We start from the raw sequence: 22,745 nt of genomic DNA on the forward strand, positions 1-22,745 counted from the left end.
ATTAATATTTGGTAGAGCTGCAACTGCAACTGCAACTGCAACTGCTGCAACTTCTGCTGCTGCTGCGTGGGTGAAATCCAGCAGACATAAATTTTGGCGTCGTCGCTTTTTACTTTTCCAGTGTTTGTGAGCAAATGAAGCGAAACGTCGTCGTTGTCGTGGGTTACACTTCTCCTTCTTTTTTTCCACCATTTATATTATTTTTTGTGTTTTATTTTATGTTTTTTTTTTTGTTTTCGGCTTGCATCTATGGCTGCTGCGAATGTGAGTGGAGGAGCTGCGTAGGTTGCTCTGCATCAGGTTGACCCAGTTTTCGCTTTCTGTCTCCGTTTTGGCTGCGGTTTTTTGTGCATTTATTTTTTGTGTGTGGAAATTATACGATATGTGTTTCCAAGATTCGCGATTTTGTGATTTGCAACTGCAAATCTCCGGCTGCAGACTTGTACCCATGTTTGTCAGCTCAATTTATATGGCACTCACCATGCGACTCAATCAATTTAGCACACATTCGTCTCGTCTCGACTCAATCCCGGGGCACTTATTCAATTAACTGCCACGTAACGATCTGCAATCTTCCTACTAAACTAGTTTCGAGACCATCTCCATCCACTTTCTTATTCTGATTACATTAGTCTGGGAAAATATGGGAACCTGGGAACAAATTTTAGTTGGGTTTTACAATGACAACGTGGATTACAGATCCGGCAAGGGTTTTATTTTATTTTTTATTTTTATTGGTTTGAAAAGGGCAGTAAAGTGCATTGGATTTGATTATAATTTCGTATATACTCGGTGCCCATGGGGCGTATACGTGATGTGAGCAAAAAAATCACTCATACGCCCTGTGTTACAAAGTAAGTGGAAAGGTGACTGATTATGGATTAAAATTTGCTTAGTATTTGTGCTTATTTTAGGTTTATTTTTAGTATAAATAAATATGCAGCTTTCTAGGGTTTTGTTTAGCTTTAAATAATAAAAATAAATGTGATTTTTGTTATAAAAAATCTTTATTACCAAGTTTTTAGATTAATAAACTAGCAGAAAGTCTCTTAAATGAATTCAAAATATTTTTAAAAATACTTTACGACCGAGTTACTATATAGATTTTATCTATAATTTAAATTCCGCATTTTAAAACATTATAAAATACAATATTTTAAAGAAGAAGTAAATATAATATTTAGTTCCCTAAAATCCTTACCCTTTAAAACCATATTTAAAGAATATAATTCCTATGAATCATTGCAAAGACACGCCCAGCGGGAAAATGGCCTCCTCCCCTTATCCGAGCCAAGGAAAAGCTTGAGGAAATGCACACCCCGTCGTGACGGGGGCACGATTTTATGATATCTGCATATGTATTTATTTTGCAATAAACACGAGAAGTTGCCGCCGACAAGATGCGAAAATCCAAATTGGAATTGGCAAATGCAATCTTGGCCACACACATACACTCACACACACACACACACAGCTCAGCAAATAACACCCATACAGAGACATGGAATAACAGCAGGCGGACAAGTCAATGCACTTTTCCAGAGAGAGCAAGAGAGCCAGAGAGCGAGAGAGAAACAGAGTGCAACCGTTAGTCGTCTGTCTGTGTGTGTGTGTGTGCGTGCCTAGATTTTGCAATAATTTCGTTTTCATTTCGAATTTGAATTTCGTTTTCATTACAAACTCACTTTCACTCACTTATGTCACCATAAATAAAAACCAAAGGGATGCGCTTTTTGTAATCAATATTAAATGATCAAAATAAGTTAGTTTGAACTTATAAATAAATGTGTTTAATTTTTAAATTTATTTATTCACTTATTAAAGTTGACGAAAGGGTTTATATTTCTATCCTTGTTGTACCTTTTCAAGGTATTAATATTGTAGTTAGAATCATAAAAAGTAGTGAATGAGTCATTTCCGAATCTCTAAATCATATATATTCTTGATCAGCATCAAAAGCGGAATCGATCTAGCCACCTCCGGAAGAAAAAAAATTTTTACCAATTTTTTCAAAATTTTATAAGGGGTTACATCATTAAAATTTAGAAAATTTGATAAAAATTCGAATTGTTTTAAATGTTAAATTTAGTATGCAGATTCATTAGACAAATAAAAACTAACATGGGAAAGCTTACCGAATTGAAATTAATAAATTTTTTGCTTAATTATGAGATTTTTAAATTTAAAAAATATTGATATATATATCGATTTATTACATTATATTTTATTTCCTTATCAATTTGATATTTTTCATAGGTTTATTAATTTATCTTTAAGCCTAGTAATCCCTTTAAGTTTTGGTTTCATGTTACAGACTTTCCTTCTCAGGCTTTTCACGGCTTTCCTTTAATTTCCCTCTGTCTAGACGTGAGGAAAATACCATTTTCCGTCTACTGCGCAATAAGTTCTTAGTTGTCTGTATTCCTTGGCTAACGAATATAAACCGCTCCCTTCCTTTCCTTTTCTTTTCTTTTTGGTAAGCTTTTACTTTTGCTTTTGCCAAAAATAAAGAAAGAAAGAAAGCTCTTTGGGGGTTGTATTTATTCTGTTGCTTTGATTTTCCCCTCGCCTCAGACACTTATTTAATTGTTGTCCTAGGTTCACATAAATCTGTTAATAAGGGATGGTATTTTTGGAAAAAGCCAAGTACTCAAGAGAATTTTAAATAGTGATGAGGTAATAGACATTTAAAGAAAAAATATAGTTTAAAATTTGTTAAATATAAAAGAAAATAAATCCTTGGAATGGGAATGCTAGGAACTATATTTTAGGACCACGAAATCCTTAAAAATCAAACTGTAATTAATTCTATTTACAAAATTAGTAATGTTTTATTGCCGATTTTAATTTTATAATTATTGTTTTATTGATTTAGTACATGAAGTATTATATCTTTTAATATTTTGTATATATTCCTTATTATTTCAACCAAAAATCTACTACTATTTCTACCAACAACAAAAAAGTGCAGCAGAAAGTGCAAGTTAACGAAGAGATGCCCACCTCTGTCTCTCCCTCTCTTTCTCTCTTTTGCACTCCATCTCTCTCTGTGAATGCATCTGCTCTCCCGCTCTGCTGCAACAGCTATGACCAAAGAGCTTTGGCTCTGGGTCTCTCTCTCTCTCTTTTGCTAAATTATTGGAATTGCACAAAGAAAAGTGAATCGAGAGAGCGCTAGCCAGAGAGGGGATTGTGTAAGTTTTACATGAATGGGGAAAATAAAATAAAACTAAAACTTGTTTTCTTTATATTCCACTGTAATTGCTATACCCTCGAGGGTTAAAGTTTGCAAATAAAAGAAGAAATACCACCCCTAGATGCCATAATTAGGGCAACTTTGGTTGCATATTCAAATTAAAGCTATAAATTGCAGGCAGAGAGTGTGTGAGAGAGAGAGAGACTGCACTATCCAGTGCATGGGTGTGTGCGTGTGTGACTGACCTATCTCAATGCAATTTTGCTTGTCCCACACACACACACACACACAGCAGCTTGCAGACTGTGTTTTGTGCTCATTTATCTTTTTATTTTTATAAAATTCTTCTCTGCCGTCAGCAACTATTTTTGTTTTGATTGTTTTTGCTCTGAGCTGTAGGCTCAAGATTTGCATTTACATTAATTGTACACTTTGCCCCCATTTAATACGTTTTCTTGTTGTTTAAAATTGCCTTACATGTGTGAGTGTGTGTGTCGGTATATGTTTACATATATTTTCCCTTGTTAATAATGTTCACTGCATTTTTATTCACGCGCCGCACTGCAAGCGAATTAAACAAGAGAGAAAAAAATGGGAAAACTTTAACAAGCATTAATCGTTTTGGCCGTAATTGTTATGACCCAACTAAACGGACGTATTTATAGTTATGACCGAGTGTGTATTTTATGAAGCCGGTATTTATTATTAAATGGCCTAGAATTCGTAGACAATCATAAAATGAATAGAAATATATTAAGCAAGAAGAATTTACACAATAAAATTATAGTTTATATAAAATAAATATTAATATGCATATGTTAAGGAATATAAAGGTTGGAAATTATATACAGAAACTTATTTAAATATAAAAATTTTAATTTTACATTTAAAAAAAATAATAAATTGTTATTTCTGGGATCTTAAAAAATACCTTTAATATTAAGCTCATTTTCCAAACATTTTACAATTCTTTTCAACAATAAAACTAACTCAACTTCTTTATATTTTCAGTTACCACTCCCACACTTCAACAACTAAAGAAACTCAACAATAATTAAGTAAGTTGACAAAACAACAATGTGGAGCAGACACACGAAAACCATTCAAAATTCTTTTTAAGTAAACAACTAATTTAAAATGGAACGCCATAAAAAGACAGGCGCCCAAAAGAAGTTAAGGAAAGAAACCCCAAAAACAGAGTGCCAAGTGGAAATTTACGTTAAAAAAAGTTGAATAAATAAAAAATTACAAACACGAAGTCAGCGAAGAAAATAAAATTATGCAGGGATTTATTTTTTTTGTTCGTTAAACAATTGAAATAATTTTTTGGTGTAGAAGGTAGAACCTGCTAAGTACTTTCATAAACAAATACTCATGAGTAATGATGGTCTTGTATCCATGCCAATTTCTATGGCTCTCTTCTATTTCTTTATTTATTTATCTATTTTTCTATTTATTTTCTCTATTTTTTTTTATTTTTTGTGGGAACCCACTTGACACTTGAAGTGAACTAACTTTGGGAAGCAAAACACTTGAGCATTGGGCATTCTTCATCTACTTGAAATTATGCAAATAATGAGCTCAACTTTTGCGCATGACGAAGCTCTGCCATATAATTGGTTGCTAATTGGAAAAATCAATGCTGCTACTATAATAAATTATGTTAAATTAGCTAAGGGGGAATTTTCTTTGCGAATGACAGGGAATAATTTATAAAACTTCAATTAGCCCCATAACGGTACCCCTTTTGGGTTCGAAAAGAATACATTTAAGGCAAGTTAACACCTCATCCTTGTCGAAATTGGTCCAGAAATGTTGGCCTGGCCAACGAAAAGCCGCTTAAATCAGCGGCTCAATCAATCAGACAGAGGAGGAAGGTTCTCTGTTTTAAATTAAGCTTCTTTTTTGGCGCTTTTGAAACAAGCTTTCTTTTCTTTCATGTTACAGGGGGACAGTGGAACGATATGATATAATATGACTTGAAAATATAGCCCTTATAGCCTGGTATTCAATTTATTTATTTTTAACATGAGAAATTGGTGAAATTCTTTTAGGGATTTTGGTTGGTAGTAAAGTTTCTGTAGAATTTTGAAAATGATTTTATTTGGAATAGATTGGTTCTCGTTAGATTTTATTTATTTAAAGCAATGTAATGTTTTACGTGAACTTGCTTAAGTATATCTTAATCTTTATAAAATAAATCTTTATAAATATTTCTTAATATTTACTATTATAAAAAGTAACCCCCTTTTTTATTAAACATTGCCCCACAGTCCGTGCGAAATGACAAATGTAAGCTGTTCTCTCGTTCGCATTTATTCAGTATATATGCGTACCTATATAGGTTGTATATGTCCAGAAGGGAAATAAATGTGAATATCTGCTTTTTGTTTCCTTTATTTTTTTGGGACTGACTCCAGAACGTCACGTCAGCGCCATGTACTGATCTTTGGGCGAGATATTTGGGGGGAATTGGAATTGGAATTGGAATAAGAATCAGAATCAGAATCGGCGGATCGGAATTGGAATCGGAGGAGCGGTTACCAGGTAGCACTGGACATCCAGTTCCAATTCCAATTCCAACTCCAAGTCCAAGTCCAGGTCCAGGTCGGGCTTAATGCAGTCCTCTTGGAATGACTTTTTGATTGCATTTCATTAAGTCTGTGTTTTTTTGTTTTTATTTTTTTTTTTGGCACAGCCTTTTTGCGGACATTTCAAAAATTTATGCACACTTGGCTGCCATTTTGGGCTTGTTAATTTTGCTTTATTTTTTTCGTTTCATTTTGGTTTGGCTTTTTGGTGATTTTTTACCTTTCTCAGATTTTTAACAAGCGCCGACGTCAAAAAGGAAGTTTTATTTCAAGCCAAATTAATGCGTAAAATAAAGGAAAGCCAAAGAGAAATAAATAAAAATTAGACTTGTCTTAAAATATATTTAAAATATTCTTCAAGGAGGTTTAAATAAATAGCTTAAAGAATTTTTAAGATACGCAAAGTCCCCCTTGTATTTATTTAATTGAAATTAAATTTGTGTAAGTGTATTCCCCTCTCAACTTTAAATTTTCCACCTTTATTTAAATGTTTTAAGTATTTTTATTGTCATTGTTTGTTTTTTTTTCGGAAAGAGAGCCACACCTTTTGCCCTGTCATGAATCATGTACCTCTTATTGAATTTATATATGTATATATGTATATATTTTTTACATGGTTGTTCCACTTTGAAACAGCCAAGAAGAAAAAATAAAAGCATAAGCCTGTACAAGCTTAAATATCCGTATATGTATATATATTTGGGATTTGTTTGATATCTTGATCGCTTTGAAGTTTAATTTTTATAATCTCCAAATTTGATGACGCCTCAAATTAATTTTCCGTAATAGGATTAAGCAAATTGTAAATACAATAAAATATAAAAAAGTGGGTTGAATCATACAGGTTTGTTGCTGCCCCAAAAATTGAAATAATTTCGGCACTTTAGAGCTCACAAAAAAATAAAAAAAAACTGTATAATTTAGCACAAAAATTATAATATATATAAAGCTCCATATGGAGTATATAAGTGGGCTGATGTATTAATAATTTAATCGTTTGTCACACAGCCAAGCTGTGAATTGTTATTGTTATTGTGTGTCTAACATTTTTTGTTTACACAAATCAAGCTTCTGGTTCAAATTTCAGTTCAGTTCTCAATGTGAAGGTCAAAGTCAAAATACAAGCATAAACCATTCGCTTTATACATATAAACAAATGGATATCTGGATTGGTCAGCAAATCGGAGACGGAGACCTTAGGGAAATAAACCAAGCAAGTGACTCAATGTCTAGGGGAAATATATACTATATATCGGGAATGTGGAGAAATTAAAATAAACAAATAGGTTTCTTCAATTTCATTGTATAAAGTGTCATAGAAATTTCTAGCAAAAGCTATTTGCTTGATTCATATTATCTATATAAGTTTGGGGATTTCTTTATTTTATTTATAATAAATTTCTTTTCAATCTGGATAACTTTTGTTAGATTTTTGTCTCATATCTCTGATGGCAAATCTTTAGTAGACATACACACAAGTTCTAAATCGTTTCTATGCTAAAAGTGAAATGTGGTTAAACCACTTTTCCGAGCTCTTCTTTCCAAGATTCTGGCTTTAACAGCATTTGTGGCTTCAACTTGGACTTGCGACTGGCAAGTTGGCATCTATTTTGCTGGCTTTGCTGCTGGTCGAGTGTGCAATTTACTTTCAATGCCGCTCCTAGCCATTCCATTGTTGGGGCTTTCTTCTACTCTGTGGCTTTGGCACTTGTTCGTGGTAACTAGGAATGATAGATATATAGATATATTTGTAAAATATCGGTCAAGAAAATCGATATTTATTTTAATAGTGTATCTTTAATAATAAATGTATTTACATTAAATCTTATTAAAATATCAATTGGGGAATCTTTTCATCGTCCATCTTTTCATTGTATGACGGTTTTTAAGGTATACCTACCACAGGATCTATTATATGGAAAGCTTCTCCTAAAAGTTATCCCTATTTTTATGATTGCTGTCACATTTCAAAATAAATATCGCTTTTCGATATTTAACGATATTTCTTCGATATATTATATCAGTTTTTCATCCCTAATGGCAATGTTGCTGTTGTGATATTGCTGCTGTCAGCGTCTAGTCAGCACGTTGCCCGCGTGTCTGGTTTTGTTGCATGTTGGCATGCAGCAGCAGCAACAGCAGCAACAACAGCAGCAGCAACAGCAACTGCAACAGCAACGCGGTATGCAATTTGCAATAGTTGCGCTTGCGCAATTCAAATGCACACCCGTGGAAATACCCGTATACACTCGCCAAAACACATACGTTCGTACATAACTCAGTTACGTAGTTGGCAGCAAAACGACGACGATGTAAGACGGAAGGCGGAAGGGGAAGACGAAGTTGCAAGTTGCCGGGAAAACCGGAAAATCCACACGCTATGAGCGGAGAAAAAGTGCAACTCCCCGTTTGTTTTTTTTTTTGTTTTCCGCCCGCCCCAACCAAGCATTACCATTCTTGTTACACTAGACGGGAAAACTAATTGAAAAATGTGTCTAAATTATTCCTTAAAATACTATTTAAAACTTTATAAAATAGCTGAAACAAAAACATGAATAAATTCTATACTAAATAGTAACAAATTAGTTACAAAATTATATATTTTAAAGCTTCTTTGATTAGTGAAAGATTTTAGTAAGAGAGATTAGACAGTTTCCATTGCCTTTTAATTATTATGTAAAACATTATTGAAAACTTTATGAAATAGTTAAAACAAAAACATGAATAAATTCTATACTAAATACTAACAAATTAGTTACAAAATTGTATATTTTAAAGCTTCCTTGATTAGTGAAAGATTTTCCTAAGAGAGATTTGACAGTTTCCATTTAAGAAGTAAGAAGTTCAATAAAAAATTCTAGAACAAGATGTTATATTATAAGCTCCTATATCTTTCCCCAGGAATATTCAAATCAAATTTTGTGTTGTAGTGTAAGAATCCCTCGTTGATTTTCCCACATTGTAGTTATGATGATAGGTGCTGCGGGTCCCAATTGAAATGGAAACCTCGGCCGCAATCTAACCATCGATCGCTCCTAACCAGTATTCTCCACACACCCATCTATCGATAGTTTCGTAAACGGGGCGGTTTAATTGCATTTATTATGATTGACACTGATAAATCGGCAATATCTGGCTGTCAGCTGGCAAACACTTGCAACAAATTGAACAATTAACCATCCATCAGGCCGAATTGAAGTCAATATGTTTAGAATAGATGGTTAGATCTTGCATAAGCCTCTCTGCCTGGATGTGCTGACTCTCTGAAGGTTCGCAACCTGGTCAGTTCCAACGCTCCCAGTACTTCCAGAACTTCCAGGGTTCAATGAGCCTTGAGCTCAGCCATCCGCTGCCTGTTGCCACTCGAACTTAGCCTCAAACAGGTAACTGCAGGAGTTCAGGTTCAGACCAGGTCCCAACCAGCAAGTGCACCGGACTAACTTTAAAGTTTAAACTTATTTTTCGTAGAGTACACAAAGGGAAAATAAGGGAAGAGAAGAAAATAAATTACTTAAAAAAACCTAGGAGAAAATCAAAGTTAAAATGGAAACTATAAAATACAGAACACAATAGATACAGATAAAGTATAAAGTATCTTTTAATGAACACGATGTATCTGTATCTTTTCTGTCTGAAGGCCTTGGTCCTTCTGACTCAGTTCATTGCTGAATAAAAAATTTAATTCTTTAATACAATAAGTAACAAATAAATGTATACTTTCTGTGTTAATCTTTGACTTCTTCTCTGTTAAAATATTCCCATATCTCTTAATTTTTCTCCGTGTAAGATGGGATGTTTTGCGGATGAGGAAGCCAGGAGCATTGAAGATTATGCAGCGATGGTGGCGATAAGTGGCCAACAGCGAGTGCTAAACTACTGGCTTTGTTGGCCCATCCAGAGGTACTTCACTGGTTAGAATCAGTTAGAAGTACCTAAAGAAAAACAAGAACAAAAAATACAAAAAGAAAAAAACTGTGGGAAAGTGTGAAAAACAGATAAGAAGGAAAAATAAAGATAAAACCAAGGGTCCTATCGCGGGTTTAAGTTGGAAATTTACATTACGAGCTGTGGTGTGATGTCACAGGTAAACATTTTTAAAGACCTTTACAATGTATCACAAAACCCTATTCTTTTATGATTAAATATTTCAAGTATATATAATTTACAAGCTATTTTTTTGATACCTCAACTAAAAGTTATGTAAAATAGTATTTGCAACTCTGAGTTATATTTCTTCAAGAACTTAAAGTCATAAATTATCTTTAATAACTAAATAACATCATAACAAAGTTATATACTATATAGATTTTACTATATTCTCGTTGTATCTTGCATATTTCTTAGTCTTTAAATATTTTCCCTATGACTTGGTTACACTTGCAAATATTTTTCTGCTTAGCTGCTGGTTGGATTTTGATCTCCAATCAAATCTGGAATGCTAATTAAGCACGTGCTACTCCCATTCATCTCTAATTATGCATAAATAAATATTTTCTCAATTCACAAGCATTCCAGTGAAACAACAACAATGAAAGCCAAGCATTTCAAACAGAAATCAAAAGCACAAAATGCGCAATAAATGAAATCGAATGAAAAACAGAGGAAAAAGTAAGAAAACCATCATCGACAGCAATAACAACATGAATTCAAGGCCAAAGTTTAGGGGGAGCTAAGAAAAAAAATAATAAAATAAAAATAAATACAAGAAAATAAAAGAAAACAAACACTTAAGACCCAAAGGAGATGCCTCCTGCTCTGCCTTATTCAATGCTGTTTTTTATAAGTCGCTTACACTATAAAGAAAAATTATAGCTTTGTATAAGAATTATAAACTTTAACTTTGTATTATTCAATATTATTATTTGTAAGGCCTTGACTATTTTATAAAGAAATTATTAAGATGGTTTTTGTTTTACCCTTATAGCGTATTCAAAGGCTTGTAATAATATGAAAAAGTCATTTCCGACCCTATAAATAATATATATTCTTGATCAGCATTAACAGCTGAATCGATCAAGCTATTCCCGGTAAAATATAATTTTTTTCAAAATTTTTTCAAAACTTTAAAATTTTATAAGGTTAAAATTGTCAAAAAATGATTAAATTTTAAATTTTAAATGCAGTATGCAGATTTATTAACCTAACAAAAACTAACATAGGAAAGCTTTCCGAATTAAAATTAATGCATTTTTGGCTTAGTTATGAGTTATCAAAGATTAAGATCTATTCAAGGAAAGCTTTGATTTCAAATCGATCCTATAATAAAATTGCTAACTTCAAAGGTATATAAACTGGTTTCCCACAGATACTTTTCCCTTCTTTTTCCTGTGTATAAATAAATATTAAATTCTTTAAAAGAAAGCTATTCCTATTTTTCCATGTGCAGGGTTATACATGTGTGTATATATAGTGACAATTTCACTTTCCTTATCATCGAGGTCGCGCGTAGTGATAAGATTTGCCGAGTGCAGCCACTGAGTTGCGATTGCGATTGCAATGGAACCGAAAGAGCGGCTGTCCCGGCGGAAAGTGAAATTAAATTCCGTCACTGCCTTTTTTATAAAACCAACCACAAACACACACAAGCATTATAATATGTGTGTATGTATAAGCAAATGTTTAGAAACGAATTTGCGAATAATATTTGACATTGAAATTTTGGCAAAACGAATAAAATAAAAGTGAGGAACAAAAAGTGAGATACGAGTAGAGCGGAATTTGGACAAACTGTTTTAATATTTGTTTTTGCATATACACTCATTCATACAATTTTATATATGGGTTAATATAGAATATATTTTATTTCAGATAAACAGTTTTTGGGTATAATAATTATGTGTTCCTATGATAACCTTAGCAAATAACCTATAGGAAATAGTTTTAATTGTTGGAAAAATATTTAAAAATTTGTTATGAGTTTGGAAACATTAAAAAAAATATTTAAGAAATTTCTAACATATAATTTTTGTATAATTCTATTAAAAACTGCAAAAATCCCACATGTGCCTAAATGTTGTTATCATCTCAACCTTGAACTTCCAAGGTGTTTGGCTTATCAATTGCCAAAATAATACGTATAAAAATCCGAAATAAAAAGCTTTTGCTAACAATGTGTCGCATGCTGTTCGCACGACTGCGTTTTTAATGCATATACATTTGTATGTTTTTATATATTTTTGCAAAAAACGATAAGGTTTACTCTGCTTCCCACTTTCATTTTTGGCGAGTGTATGGGTTCCAGTGGGTTCTGCGTTTTTTCCTGCAGTCTGCTTTTGGATTTCAAAGCTATAGTTCCATATAATTCGGATTGTGCGGCAGGTTACTTAATGACACAAGTATATAAAAACGATTAGATAAATTTAAAATAACAAACAAATTATATATAATGCATGTGAGTTTTTTAAATAAAGTGTAGCTTGTTTGATTACATTTGAAGTTTTACTAAGTTTGTCTTTATTATTATAAAGAATTTATAATGTAAATGATAGCTGTGTGACTTAATAATTTTTATATAAATACATATAAAAACACAGGTACATTAATTCCTAGAATCGATATTATTTTATCCTAATTTTTTTTATTAAAATGCCAATTTTTGTGTAAATCAATGTTTTTCAAAGATCATAACTCAGCCAAAAATGGGACAATTTCAATTCGGAAAGCGAGTCTGTGCTAGTTTTTAACGGGAAAACAAATCTACATACACAGTTTATAAAGTTAAAAAATTTAAATTTTTTGTCAATTTTAACGATGTAACCCCTTATCGTATTTTCGAAATATCGAAAAAATTTTAAAAATTTAGATTTCCCCGGGACATAGCTAGATCGATTAAGCTGTTAATGCTGATCAAGAATATATATGGTTTATAGGGTCGGAAATGATTCCTTCACTTTAAAAAGCTTATAATACCTTAGAAGGGCATAATTAATATTTAAAGTCTATTTAATTAGTTATCAACAATAATAGTATCCTCGGAATTTCCTTATTTTAATCACTTCCTATTGCTAATTTCTGTTTCTTTTCACTTTTCCATTTGCAGAACACACAACACTGCCATATTGCAACAAAGAATATATCGAACTGTTATCAGAAACCAGATCAACCTCAATCTACCTCGTTTTTGGGCCAATAACAATATATACCAACCACATAGAATCGAATGTATATAGCCGAGAAACTGCTTCCAAGTCCGAAGTAATGGGAACAACAATATGGAACAACAGGCAGTGACTAAGACCACCTAGAACTGCTGCTGAGATTACATCCTTGAGATTACAGAAACCCAATTGAGATCTAGGAGCGTATCCAATCCCTAATCCCTAAATTCCCAGGATTCCAAGGAACTCTAGTGGCCAGCAGAATGACGAAAAGCAACGGGGATGTGGAGGCAGGCGCCACTCAGGCCGCATCTTTGGGCGGTGGAAAGCAAAGCAACGGACATGGCCAGGTGAATGGCTACCATCAGAATGGAGGCGGAGGGAGACGTGATTCCAGCCAGGCCTTCACACCACTCCTGGCCCAGAACGGAGGCAGCGAGGTGGCCACAACGCCACCGCCAAGCACAGTGCTCTACGAGAGCACGCCGAGCAACAACAACGAATGGAAGGGACCGGCGGTGGAGGACCTCAAGAATGGCAACCACACCAACAACAATGGCACCTCCAATGGCCATGGACATGGTCACAGTCTCAGCGAGAAATATGCCCACGAACAGGCACCTCTAACTGGTGGCTACAAGTTGCCTCAACGATCCAGTGAATCGGAGGAGTCCGACTTTGATTCAGACCTAAATGGTGGCTCTTCCTCGGCGGATGCTGCAGCCAGCTGTGGTTTGTTTGGCTGCCGACCTAGGTGGGCCCGGAGATTTGCCTCCACGCATGTCTTCATGGTGGTCTTCCTGCTGGCTTACATCCTGCAGGGCATGTACATGACCTACTTTGTCTCGGTGATCACCACCATAGAGAAGCTCTTCCAGATCAAATCCAAGACGACAGGACTTCTGTTGAGCGCCAGCGAAATGGGTCAGATCTGCACGGCCATGCTGCTGACCTACTTTGCGGGAAGGGGTCATCGTCCTCGGTGGATAGCCTGCGGCATGGTCCTCTTCTCCATAGCCGCCTTTGCCTGCGCGCTGCCGCACTTCATCTTCGGGGAGCAGCTGATGCACTCCAGCGTAATCCTGCAGCAGCAACCGCAGCAGATTCCAGAGTCCACCTCCTCGATGTGGCTCAATGCCAGCCATGGGTCGGAGTTGATGACCCTGAATCCCAATTTGTGCATCCTTGGAGGCAATGCCAGCATGTCGGGCAGTGAGTGCAACGAGGAGCGGCAACTGGAGCAGGCCTCCCACTCCAAGATCACCGTCATTGTGCTGTGCATCTTCTTTGGCAGCCTCCTGAGCTCTGGCATTGGCCAGACGGCGGTGGCCACTCTGGGCATTCCCTACATCGATGATAATGTGGGCAGCAAACAGTCACCGATGTACATGGCCGTCACCATTGGCATGCGGATCCTGGGTCCTGCCTCTGGTTTCATCTTCGGCAGCTTCTGCACCCGCTGGTATGTGAACTTCTCCAATCCCGGCTTCGATGCCACCGATCCTCGCTGGATTGGTGCCTGGTGGCTGGGACCGGTGGCCATTGGCAGCCTGATGCTGTTGGCCTCCATTGCCATGTTCTCGTTCCCCAAGCAGCTGCGGGGCAAGCAGCAATCCCAGGCGGCGGCCAGTGCAGTGGCAGCTCCCCCAGCAGAGCCAGAGGAGAAGCCCAAGCTGAAAGGTGAGTTGAGGGGAAGGTTTTAGAGATTTTTATATTCAGATTATTATTATTTTTTCCAGATTTTCCCAAGACGGTACGCCGTCAGTTGAGCAACGATATCCTAATGTTCCGCACTGCCTCCTGTGTGTTTCACCTTCTGCCCATCGCTGGTTTATATACTTTTCTGCCCAAATATCTGGAGACACAATTCCGGCTGGCTACGTATGATGCCAATATGATTGCTGCCTTCTGCGGCATCCTGGTCATGGGCATTGGCATTGTTATTTCTGGTCTCTTTATCCTGAAACGAAAGCCCACGGCCAGAGGTGTTGCTGCCTGGATAGCATTCACAGCCCTTGTCTATTCCGTGGGAATGATCATACTGATGTTCATTGGCTGCAGCATGAATGACTTTGCTGGCTACAAGGCGAGCGATGGCAACAGGTGAGGTTTACTTTTTATTGAATATAGAAAATATAATGTTTTTTGTATAAATATAAAGAATTTGGTCTAGATCGGAGTTGTATTACTTCCTCTATAGATATTTTTAACTTAGAGGAAGAGTTACGATTAGCTGACCCCAGAAAGTAGGCAATACTTTTTAGGAACTAAGTTTAGAGTGGCTTTTAAGTACGAATATAACTCTATAAACTCTTAAGGAATATGTTGTAGCTATAGAAATTTAATTTATTGCTTCTTAATTATATAATTTTATAATTATTTTAATAATAATTCTTTATTCCCTTTATAGTCCCGCTCTTATCGAGCCCACCTGCAGTGCCGCTCTCAATTGTACCTGTGATAAGGAGAACTTTGCGCCAATTTGTGCCGATGGCAAAATGTACATCTCGGCCTGCCATGCGGGATGCAGTAGCTCCTCACTGCGGCCCAGCGATAATCGCACTCTCTACTCCGACTGCGCTTGCATTCCAGATGGTAAGTCCTTCTGCTCCTCCCATAATACCTCCTTATTCTATATATAAATATATATATTTCCCGACTTTCAGCTCCGGAGGCGGTCAACGGTTACTGTGATAATAACTGCAAGAACTTCATCTACTTTATACTGATCTTTGCCATTTGCGTATTTATGCATTCCACCTCCGAGGTGGGCAGCATGCTGCTCGTCATGCGCTGTACACATCCCAAAGGTACGGATAATTCAATATATTTAAAAATATGTTAAACTTATTAAATATGAATTCCTCTTTAGATAAGGCCATGGCCATGGGTGTGATACAGTCGGCCATTGGCCTATTCGGCAATGTTCCTTGTCCCATCATCTACGGTGCCGTTGTGGATTCTGCCTGCCTCATTTGGAAGTCGGTGTGCGGCAAGCATGGAGCCTGTTCGCTCTACGATGCGGATACCTTTAGGCACTATTTTCTAGGTGAGTCTGGGAGCATTTAAAGCTCTTAAAAAGTATAAAGAAACACTAGAAAAAACATAACTCTGTAATTCATCATTATACTCTTAAGGTATCACGGCTGGCATCATGTTCCTGGCATTCCTCATGGACCTGGTGGTCTGGCGCAAGGCACATCGCATTGATATTGCGCCAGAGGATCCCCAGGATGGTGGACACACTCCCAATGGACGCTCCCTGGAGGTGTCAGAGTCCAAGCAACCCATCTCACCGGCGCCGGATACGACGGTCTAGGAGAAGGATACACGAATCCTTGACAGAGACAGAGACGAGAGCTTGGCGCAGCAGCTGAGAGATTTCCAATAAACGTTTACCTTAATTGTTAATTAGTTATCATTTTGTCTAGTTTTTTAGCCTAGTGCAAGAGTTATGTATTTAGTTAAGAGAAAGAAAGAGAGAGAGAGAAAGTGGCATCTTCGATTATCGGGAAACCTCATTGAAATTTACATTAGAAATTGAGCTCGTCCAAGCCCAACCCGAACCAGAACCCCAAGGATCCCTGCTCCATATTCTACATAATACCTATATATGGATTACGATTTAATTCTGTGTAAAAATCTCAACGCGAAACGAAGATATAAAGCGTAACTAAAATGAAAAAGAAAATTAGAAACTGATTGAAAATGCAACAAGTAAATTGAGAAATTTGTAATGTGTAAACTATATATGTGTAATCTGTAATCTGTAATTAATATATTAGACATATACATTTACATGTATGTATGTAATTGCAACCTATCTGTGGTAGTTAAATTTTAGTTAAAATTCAAACTAATTGTCTAAGTTTTGTCATACAACATGAGCAACCAACAACAAAAAAAAAAAACAATATACGAAAAGAAATTAAATGGAAAACTATATACAAATAATAATACAAATATTTTAATATTATCCCTTAATTTTTTGGGTTTCAAAAATTAACATTTTAATGGAAAAACAAGTAAAAATGGTTCTTTGACGGAACTCCCAAGGAAATTAAGCCTAGGAACATGTTTAGAAACACCTTTTGAGGCTCGCAGCATATACATGTTGCACATGCAAAGATGACGGAGATGTTGCTAAACAAACATCACTGAAAACATAGCTGGCAACATACCAATGTTGCAAAGGTTCAGTATGAAAATTTATCGTTAAAAATATAGAAAAACGCCAGATCATTAAATATTCCCTTACAAAATCCAAGTTTACACTCCTTTTTTCTACCAAAAATGTTTGTATTTTATTAACAATTTCAATAAAAAATGCTTAAATTTACGAAATGCAATGTTGCGCTCCATGGCCGCTGCCTTTCGCCTAACAAAAACAATAACAAATTGTGTTATACAAAACGAAAACTTGATTTGTTTGTAAAAACTTCCTTGGGCTATTGTCTCTGAAATAACAAGAAAAAGGAGTAAATGACAGCAATGATCGCACGCAATATGAAGATTGTCTGAGTGGCGTCGAAAATCAAAAATCAAAATGAAAATCCTAAGATTAAAATCAACTATCGGGCGACCACAGTTTGAAGGTGCGATCGAACGACGTGGTGGCTATATACTGCGCATTCGGTGAGATATCCACGGAGATGACCTTGTTGTCATGGCCCTGCAGCGTCTTCAGCGGCTGCCACGTCTTGTTCGACCAGATCTTGGTCGTCGAGTCGTACGAGCAGGTGACCAGAAAGCTTCCGCATTCCTGTTGGTACTTCACGTCCGAAATGAGGTTTGTGTGCGCAGGAATCGTGTACACCGGCTGTCGTCGTCGCAAATCCCAGATCTTGCAGGTATTATCCTGCGAGCCGGTGGCAATGTGGAAGCCATTCGGCGAAAAGTCTACGCCAAAGACAGCGCCCAGGTGGCCTTCGAGGAACATGATGCAGCGTCCGGTGCGCAGATCCCACACCCGACCAAAGGCATCGAGGCCGCCAGTGCAGAGAACACTACCATCCGACTGATAGCTAAGGCAATGCACGGGCTTGGCATGGCCCTCCTGATGTAGCACCTCAGTCTTCTGCTCCAGATCCCACAGTCGCCAGCTGGAATCGTAGCAGGCAGTGGCCAAGAAACGGCCGGACGGATGAAAGGCTACCTTGGATACGCGATGCGGCATGTGACCGGTGATGTCTGCGATGGACTCCTCGTTGTTGAAGCCCCACAGTTTGACGGCGCCATCGTGGCCGCCCGAGGCCATGGCCACCACGTTCTCCTCGTCGGCATGAACACCGGGCCGCAAGGCCACGCCGCCGACATAGCTGGCATGGCCGCGCAGCGTCTGCTTCAGCTCGCAGTCGGGCACACTCCACAGCTTGCAGAGACCGGACCACGAAGCGGTCAACAGGAGCGAGGAATCGGCGCTGAAGGCGGCACTGCTTACGGGCCGTGTGTCGCCCACCTGGGAGCAGAGTGGTGCCAGTGACTGCAGCTTCTTTTGCATCTCCACCATGCGACCAGCACGCGCTGCGCTGGGCACCTCCAAAGCTTCCCTGGCACGCTCCAGGCGATCCCTGGCACGCGGCAGCGAATAGTCCGCCAGCCAGAGACGGGCAATGCGCAGGGTGTCCGGTCCTTCGTGATACCATGTGGCCTGTTCCTGATCGCGAGACTGCACCTTACGCTCTTCGGTATCCTCGGCGCCACGTCCGCGATTGATGGCATTCTCGCCTAGATTGGCCAGCAGCTCCTTTAGACGACGTCTTCGTTCGGCAGGTCCTTCGCCGAAGAAACAAATCGGTTCGTTCAACTGTCGCAGGTTGTTCTTGATCTCAGCATCGTCCGTGGACACGTTGATCTGGCGGGCGCGCTTTTTGCGCTCGAATTCCTCCAGCAAGGCCACCTTGTCGCGCTCCATCTCCGCCTCCAGATCGAAATAGTCGTCATCGATCTTGTTGGCCAATGACGCGGCTGTAGGCAGTGCGGTCGGCGGTTTGGCACTGATTCCCGGCTTTCCCCCCGACTTCCCGCTGGCCGTTCCCTTCTTAGATGCCTCCTCGTAGTCCTCATCGGAATCTATGTCCTCCAGCTGGCCACCAGTGTTTCCTCCCGCCGTTGTAGTCGCTCCTCCTCCCCCACCTTCCCTTCCTGCTCCTGATCCCGAGGAAGATGCCGGCGCCGGTGCCGCTGTTGTTGCAGACGCCGCCGCAGCATTCTGACGCTTTCGCTCCGTCTCCTCCAACGAGCCGTAGTGGAGCGTCCGCTGGCGCTTGATGTACTGGATATCGTCGTCATCGGACATTGTACACCAGCGAGCGTGTAGAATTAATTTTAAACCAAAATTTCGCCGAAAAACGAAAGAAACAACAAAAAATATTTCGCTCAATGAAAACGTTTTACAGGCTAATGTTGAACAACGCTATGGGGTGGTTAGTACTGAAAAACGCCATGGGGGTGGTTAGCGGTTACAAAGTCCGGCAACGCCAAAAGGCTCCACTCTTCGACGTTTTAGTGTGCCCAGCTTCCGTGGAGGCGGCATAACGATTTATGTCTAAAGAATTTTAAACATTTTTATAAAAACCAATAGACTTTTTTATAAAGCCTTTTAAAAAATTGGCTATTGGCTAATGTTTAGTGAATAATTTAATTTCTATATTTATTAGTTTAAAAGACACCGTTGCTTCAAATAAATCAATTTAATAAAATAAAATAAAACCAAAAACATCGATAGTGCGAAAATAATCGATGTTCTGAAAAATATATACAAACATCGATAGTATCGATATGCTCCAATGTTTTGCCAGCACTAACGAATTTTCCTGGGTAAAAAATAGCGGAGTGAAAATTTCCGATTTTCTCGCACGTTTTCTCCGATTTAGCCAGCCAGAGTGGGTCATAGGACCTTCGAGAAAGCTGTCACTGTCCGGTACGCCGCAACCATTTTTACGCCGTCTGTGAGAGGGAAATGAGCGGAGCCAGTAACAAAATGTCGGCCACTGATCAGATGCGCGCAATGCTGGACCAGCTCATGGGCACCACACGGAACGGGGACGAGCGCCAGCTCAAGTTCTCGGACTCGCGGGTGTGCAAGTCCTTCCTGCTTGACTGCTGCCCGCACGACATCCTGGCGTCCACACGCATGGATCTCGGTGAGTGTCCCAAAGTCCATGACCTGGCTTTCCGCGCAGATTACGAGAGCGCGGCAAAGACGCGCGACTACTACTACGACATCGAGGCCATGGAGCACTTGCAGGCCTTTATTGCCGACTGCGATCGGCGGACAGACTCGGCGAAGCAGCGACTAAAGGAGACCCAGGAGGAGCTCACCGCCGAGGTGGCGGAAAAGGCCAACGCTGTGCACGGCCTGGCCGAGGAGATTGGCAAGAAGCTGGCTAAGGCGGAGGCTTTAGGCGAGGCTGGTGAGGTAGAGGACAGCATGGAGCTGATGAAGGAGATTGACGAGCTGCGCGGCAAGAAGATTAAAGCAGAGCACGAGTACCGCACATCCATGCCAGCATCGACGTACCAGCAGCAGAAGTTGCGCGTGTGCGAAGTCTGCTCCGCTTACCTGGGCATCCACGACAACGATATCCGGCTGGCGGACCACTTTGGTGGTAAGTTGCATCTCGGCTTCCTCACCATCCGCGAGAAGCTGATCGAGCTGGAGAAGACGGCGGCGCCGCGCAAGGCCGAGCTAAAGAGGACGGGTAAGATGCCCGATCGAGACGATGAGGGACGAGGACGCAATCGCTACTTTGTAGGTGGCCGAGAGTTGGACCGTCGTTCGCGTGTTCATCGCTCCCGTTCCAGGGAGCGAATGCGTATCCGTGATGCGGAGCGAGAACGTGACAGGCCCAACGGCGAAAAGGGCGGCAAGGAGGGGCCTGATGGACCTGCGGAACGACCCGAACGGCCAGCAGAACGTGAACGCGGCGGAGGCGGACGACGAGAGGACCGTGGTGATCACAGAGATGGCCGGCAGGAGCGAGAACGTGATCGGGATGGCAGACGGGATCGTGATCGAAACCAGGGACACCGCAACGACAGAGGACGCTTTGGAGGTGGAGGAGGCGGCAACCACCGAGAGGACAGACGTCGATCACGCTCCAGGGACAGATCCCCGCGAGAACGCCGCAACTTCAATCACTTTCGGGATGGACCTGCTGGTGGCGGTGGCGGTGGCGGTGGAGGAGGCGGCGGCAATGGCAACAGAAGGCGCTCCTACTCCCGTGAACGCTACAACCGCCGCTAGAGGAGTCCCTGGTCACAGCGCACGTACGTAGCATTAATCAGAACAACTACAATGCCACCACAAAAAAATAAGAACTACTGAAAAGCCAACAGCAATCGAGAATATATTCGTAGCTTAATCATCCAACCAACCTTGGAAATGTTAATAATTTTTACTCTTGATCTTACGCTCCTTTTAACCTCTTAAAGACCGAAATAAAACGAATTAAACTCTGTTCGAAAGTCCCAACAAAAAATACAACTAAACCCAACAAACCCCAGAACCGAAAACAGAAACCCCCAAAGAGATAGACGCGGTAGTTCCAAGTAGAGAGCAGTAGTTACCCCTCAGTTAGGATGAGAAGGACTTAACCCCCTTTTAATATTTGATATTTTGTGTGTTGTATAGGAAGGTACACCCAAGAACAGGCACAACCACAACCACAACCAGACCATACACTCGTCTCTATATATACTCTTCTCAGCTCAGGTTACGTCGTCGTTCTCCCCCAAATCGATTCGACGTGTTGGCGGTGCATCGCTGTCGTCCCACTTTTGGGGTAAGCCTGTCCACCATATTCTATAACTCTGACACTCTTATCACTGCTCTGATCTGATTTGATTTGATTTGATTTGATTTGTAACCCTAAAGCTAAAGCGTTCTCTACTCGAAGTTTCCACATTTTGCAGCCGCTTGGTACGTATTGAGTATGGTGCGAGGTGACTATTTACCATATATACCAGATAATTGTTAGCCAGATACATATATAACATAGATAATCCAGTTAAACTATAGCTTGGGTACGTATCCATTTCGAATCGTCCTCAGTGGGAGAGAGAGAGAGAGTATTGTGTTTTTATGCGTTTTTTGGGTACGTATTATTGTTAGAAGATCACGACTTTGTGGTACGTATGCAATAACGTTTGTGATAACACTCCCAGACTCTGTAGGGTTCTCTCGGCGATCCAGATCCCAACGTACGTATTGCTCCAGACTCTCTAAACAAACCAAAAATTTAAAGAAAACCATCATAAAAATGAAAAATATTAATTTAAACTCTCGTAGCTGTTCAGAACTATACGTTTTTCGACAAAAATCCATGTGTTTTGTGGTGCTGCCGATCCATATGGGGGCTCAGATCAGTACAGTGTCCATGGTTATATATACATATATGTGAGTATTCGGGGGACTAATCTCTGAAAACAAATTCTATAATCATCGAAGACGGACGGGCAGAATGTCTGTCTCTGTTTCTGTATTTCTGGTTCATTTCTTTCGACAGGGAGAGCAGTGTAAAGAGTTATTTGTGTTTGGTCCTATTTGCCACTATTTGGGTAAGAATCGATTGAAAACGATAACTAATATATCTATATATAAATATATATCTATCCCGTAATTATATTGTTTTTTATCTAAATTGTAAGTCCAAACAACACTGTCCTAACACACACACACACTCTTAAGTTACAAATATCACACACAAAACACTCTCTTTTATGTAAGATCTAAATTAATTATCTTTATGGATCTAAGCCGATTGTAATAAAATTGCACTTGAATTATATGAAATGGTCAGTTTGTTATTGCTAATTGCCCTGGTTAAGAGGGTTTAATTTCACGGTTATAAGGTAATT

At 39.1% G+C, this 22,745-nt stretch overlaps 3 protein-coding genes across 4 annotated transcripts in view; 2 read left to right on the plus strand and 1 right to left on the minus strand.

The window, feature by feature from the left end:
* The window catches only part of Oatp74D (Organic anion transporting polypeptide 74D), a 30,440-nt gene extending 13,599 nt beyond the window's left edge, over nt 1-16,841 (plus strand). The window contains exons 3-9 of the mRNA XM_020953916.2: nt 4,208-4,254; nt 12,827-14,564; nt 14,624-14,987; nt 15,295-15,479; nt 15,551-15,694; nt 15,757-15,933; nt 16,022-16,841. Coding sequence (XP_020809575.2) covers nt 13,148-14,564; nt 14,624-14,987; nt 15,295-15,479; nt 15,551-15,694; nt 15,757-15,933; nt 16,022-16,203 — 2,469 coding nt within the window. The 5' untranslated portion in view covers nt 4,208-4,254; nt 12,827-13,147 and the 3' untranslated portion in view covers nt 16,204-16,841. The remainder of the gene's footprint in view (nt 1-4,207; nt 4,255-12,826; nt 14,565-14,623; nt 14,988-15,294; nt 15,480-15,550; nt 15,695-15,756; nt 15,934-16,021) is intronic.
* Nucleotides 16,842-17,162: 321 nt separating this feature from the next.
* Nucleotides 17,163-19,326, minus strand: U4-U6-60K (U4-U6 small nuclear riboprotein factor 60K). Its single transcript, XM_020953946.2, has one exon. It carries the CDS (start codon nt 19,180-19,182, stop codon nt 17,452-17,454), a length of 1,731 nt encoding a protein of 576 aa, XP_020809605.2. The 5' UTR covers nt 19,183-19,326; the 3' UTR covers nt 17,163-17,451.
* Nucleotides 19,327-19,664: 338 nt separating this feature from the next.
* On the plus strand, nt 19,665-22,680 carry LOC110185190 (putative RNA-binding protein Alsin2). Of its 2 annotated transcripts, XM_020953913.2 has the most exons (2): nt 19,671-20,637; nt 20,691-22,680. In XM_020953913.2, the coding sequence occupies exons 1-2, from the start codon at nt 19,846-19,848 to the stop codon at nt 20,709-20,711; spliced, it is 813 nt and encodes a 270-aa protein (XP_020809572.1). In that variant the 5' UTR covers nt 19,671-19,845; the 3' UTR covers nt 20,712-22,680. The 2 variants fall into 2 exon arrangements, with proteins under 2 accessions (XP_020809571.2, XP_020809572.1); XM_020953912.2 differs by having other exon boundaries at nt 19,665-22,680.
* The last annotated feature ends 65 nt before the right edge of the window (nt 22,681-22,745 follow it).

This window comes from Drosophila serrata, unplaced genomic scaffold (genome assembly GCF_035046125.1).
Source record: "Drosophila serrata isolate PLE 108 unplaced genomic scaffold, ASM3504612v1 contig_359, whole genome shotgun sequence".
NCBI lineage: Eukaryota > Metazoa > Arthropoda > Insecta > Diptera > Drosophilidae > Drosophila > Drosophila serrata.

Bases quoted from the DNA above. Each gene is read 5' to 3' on its own strand.
- LOC110185190 (XM_020953912.2), top strand. From the start codon at position 19,846: ATGAGCGGAGCCAGTAACAAAATGTCGGCCACTGATCAGATGCGCGCA.
- U4-U6-60K (XM_020953946.2), bottom strand. From the start codon at position 19,182: ATGTCCGATGACGACGATATCCAGTACATCAAGCGCCAGCGGACGCTC.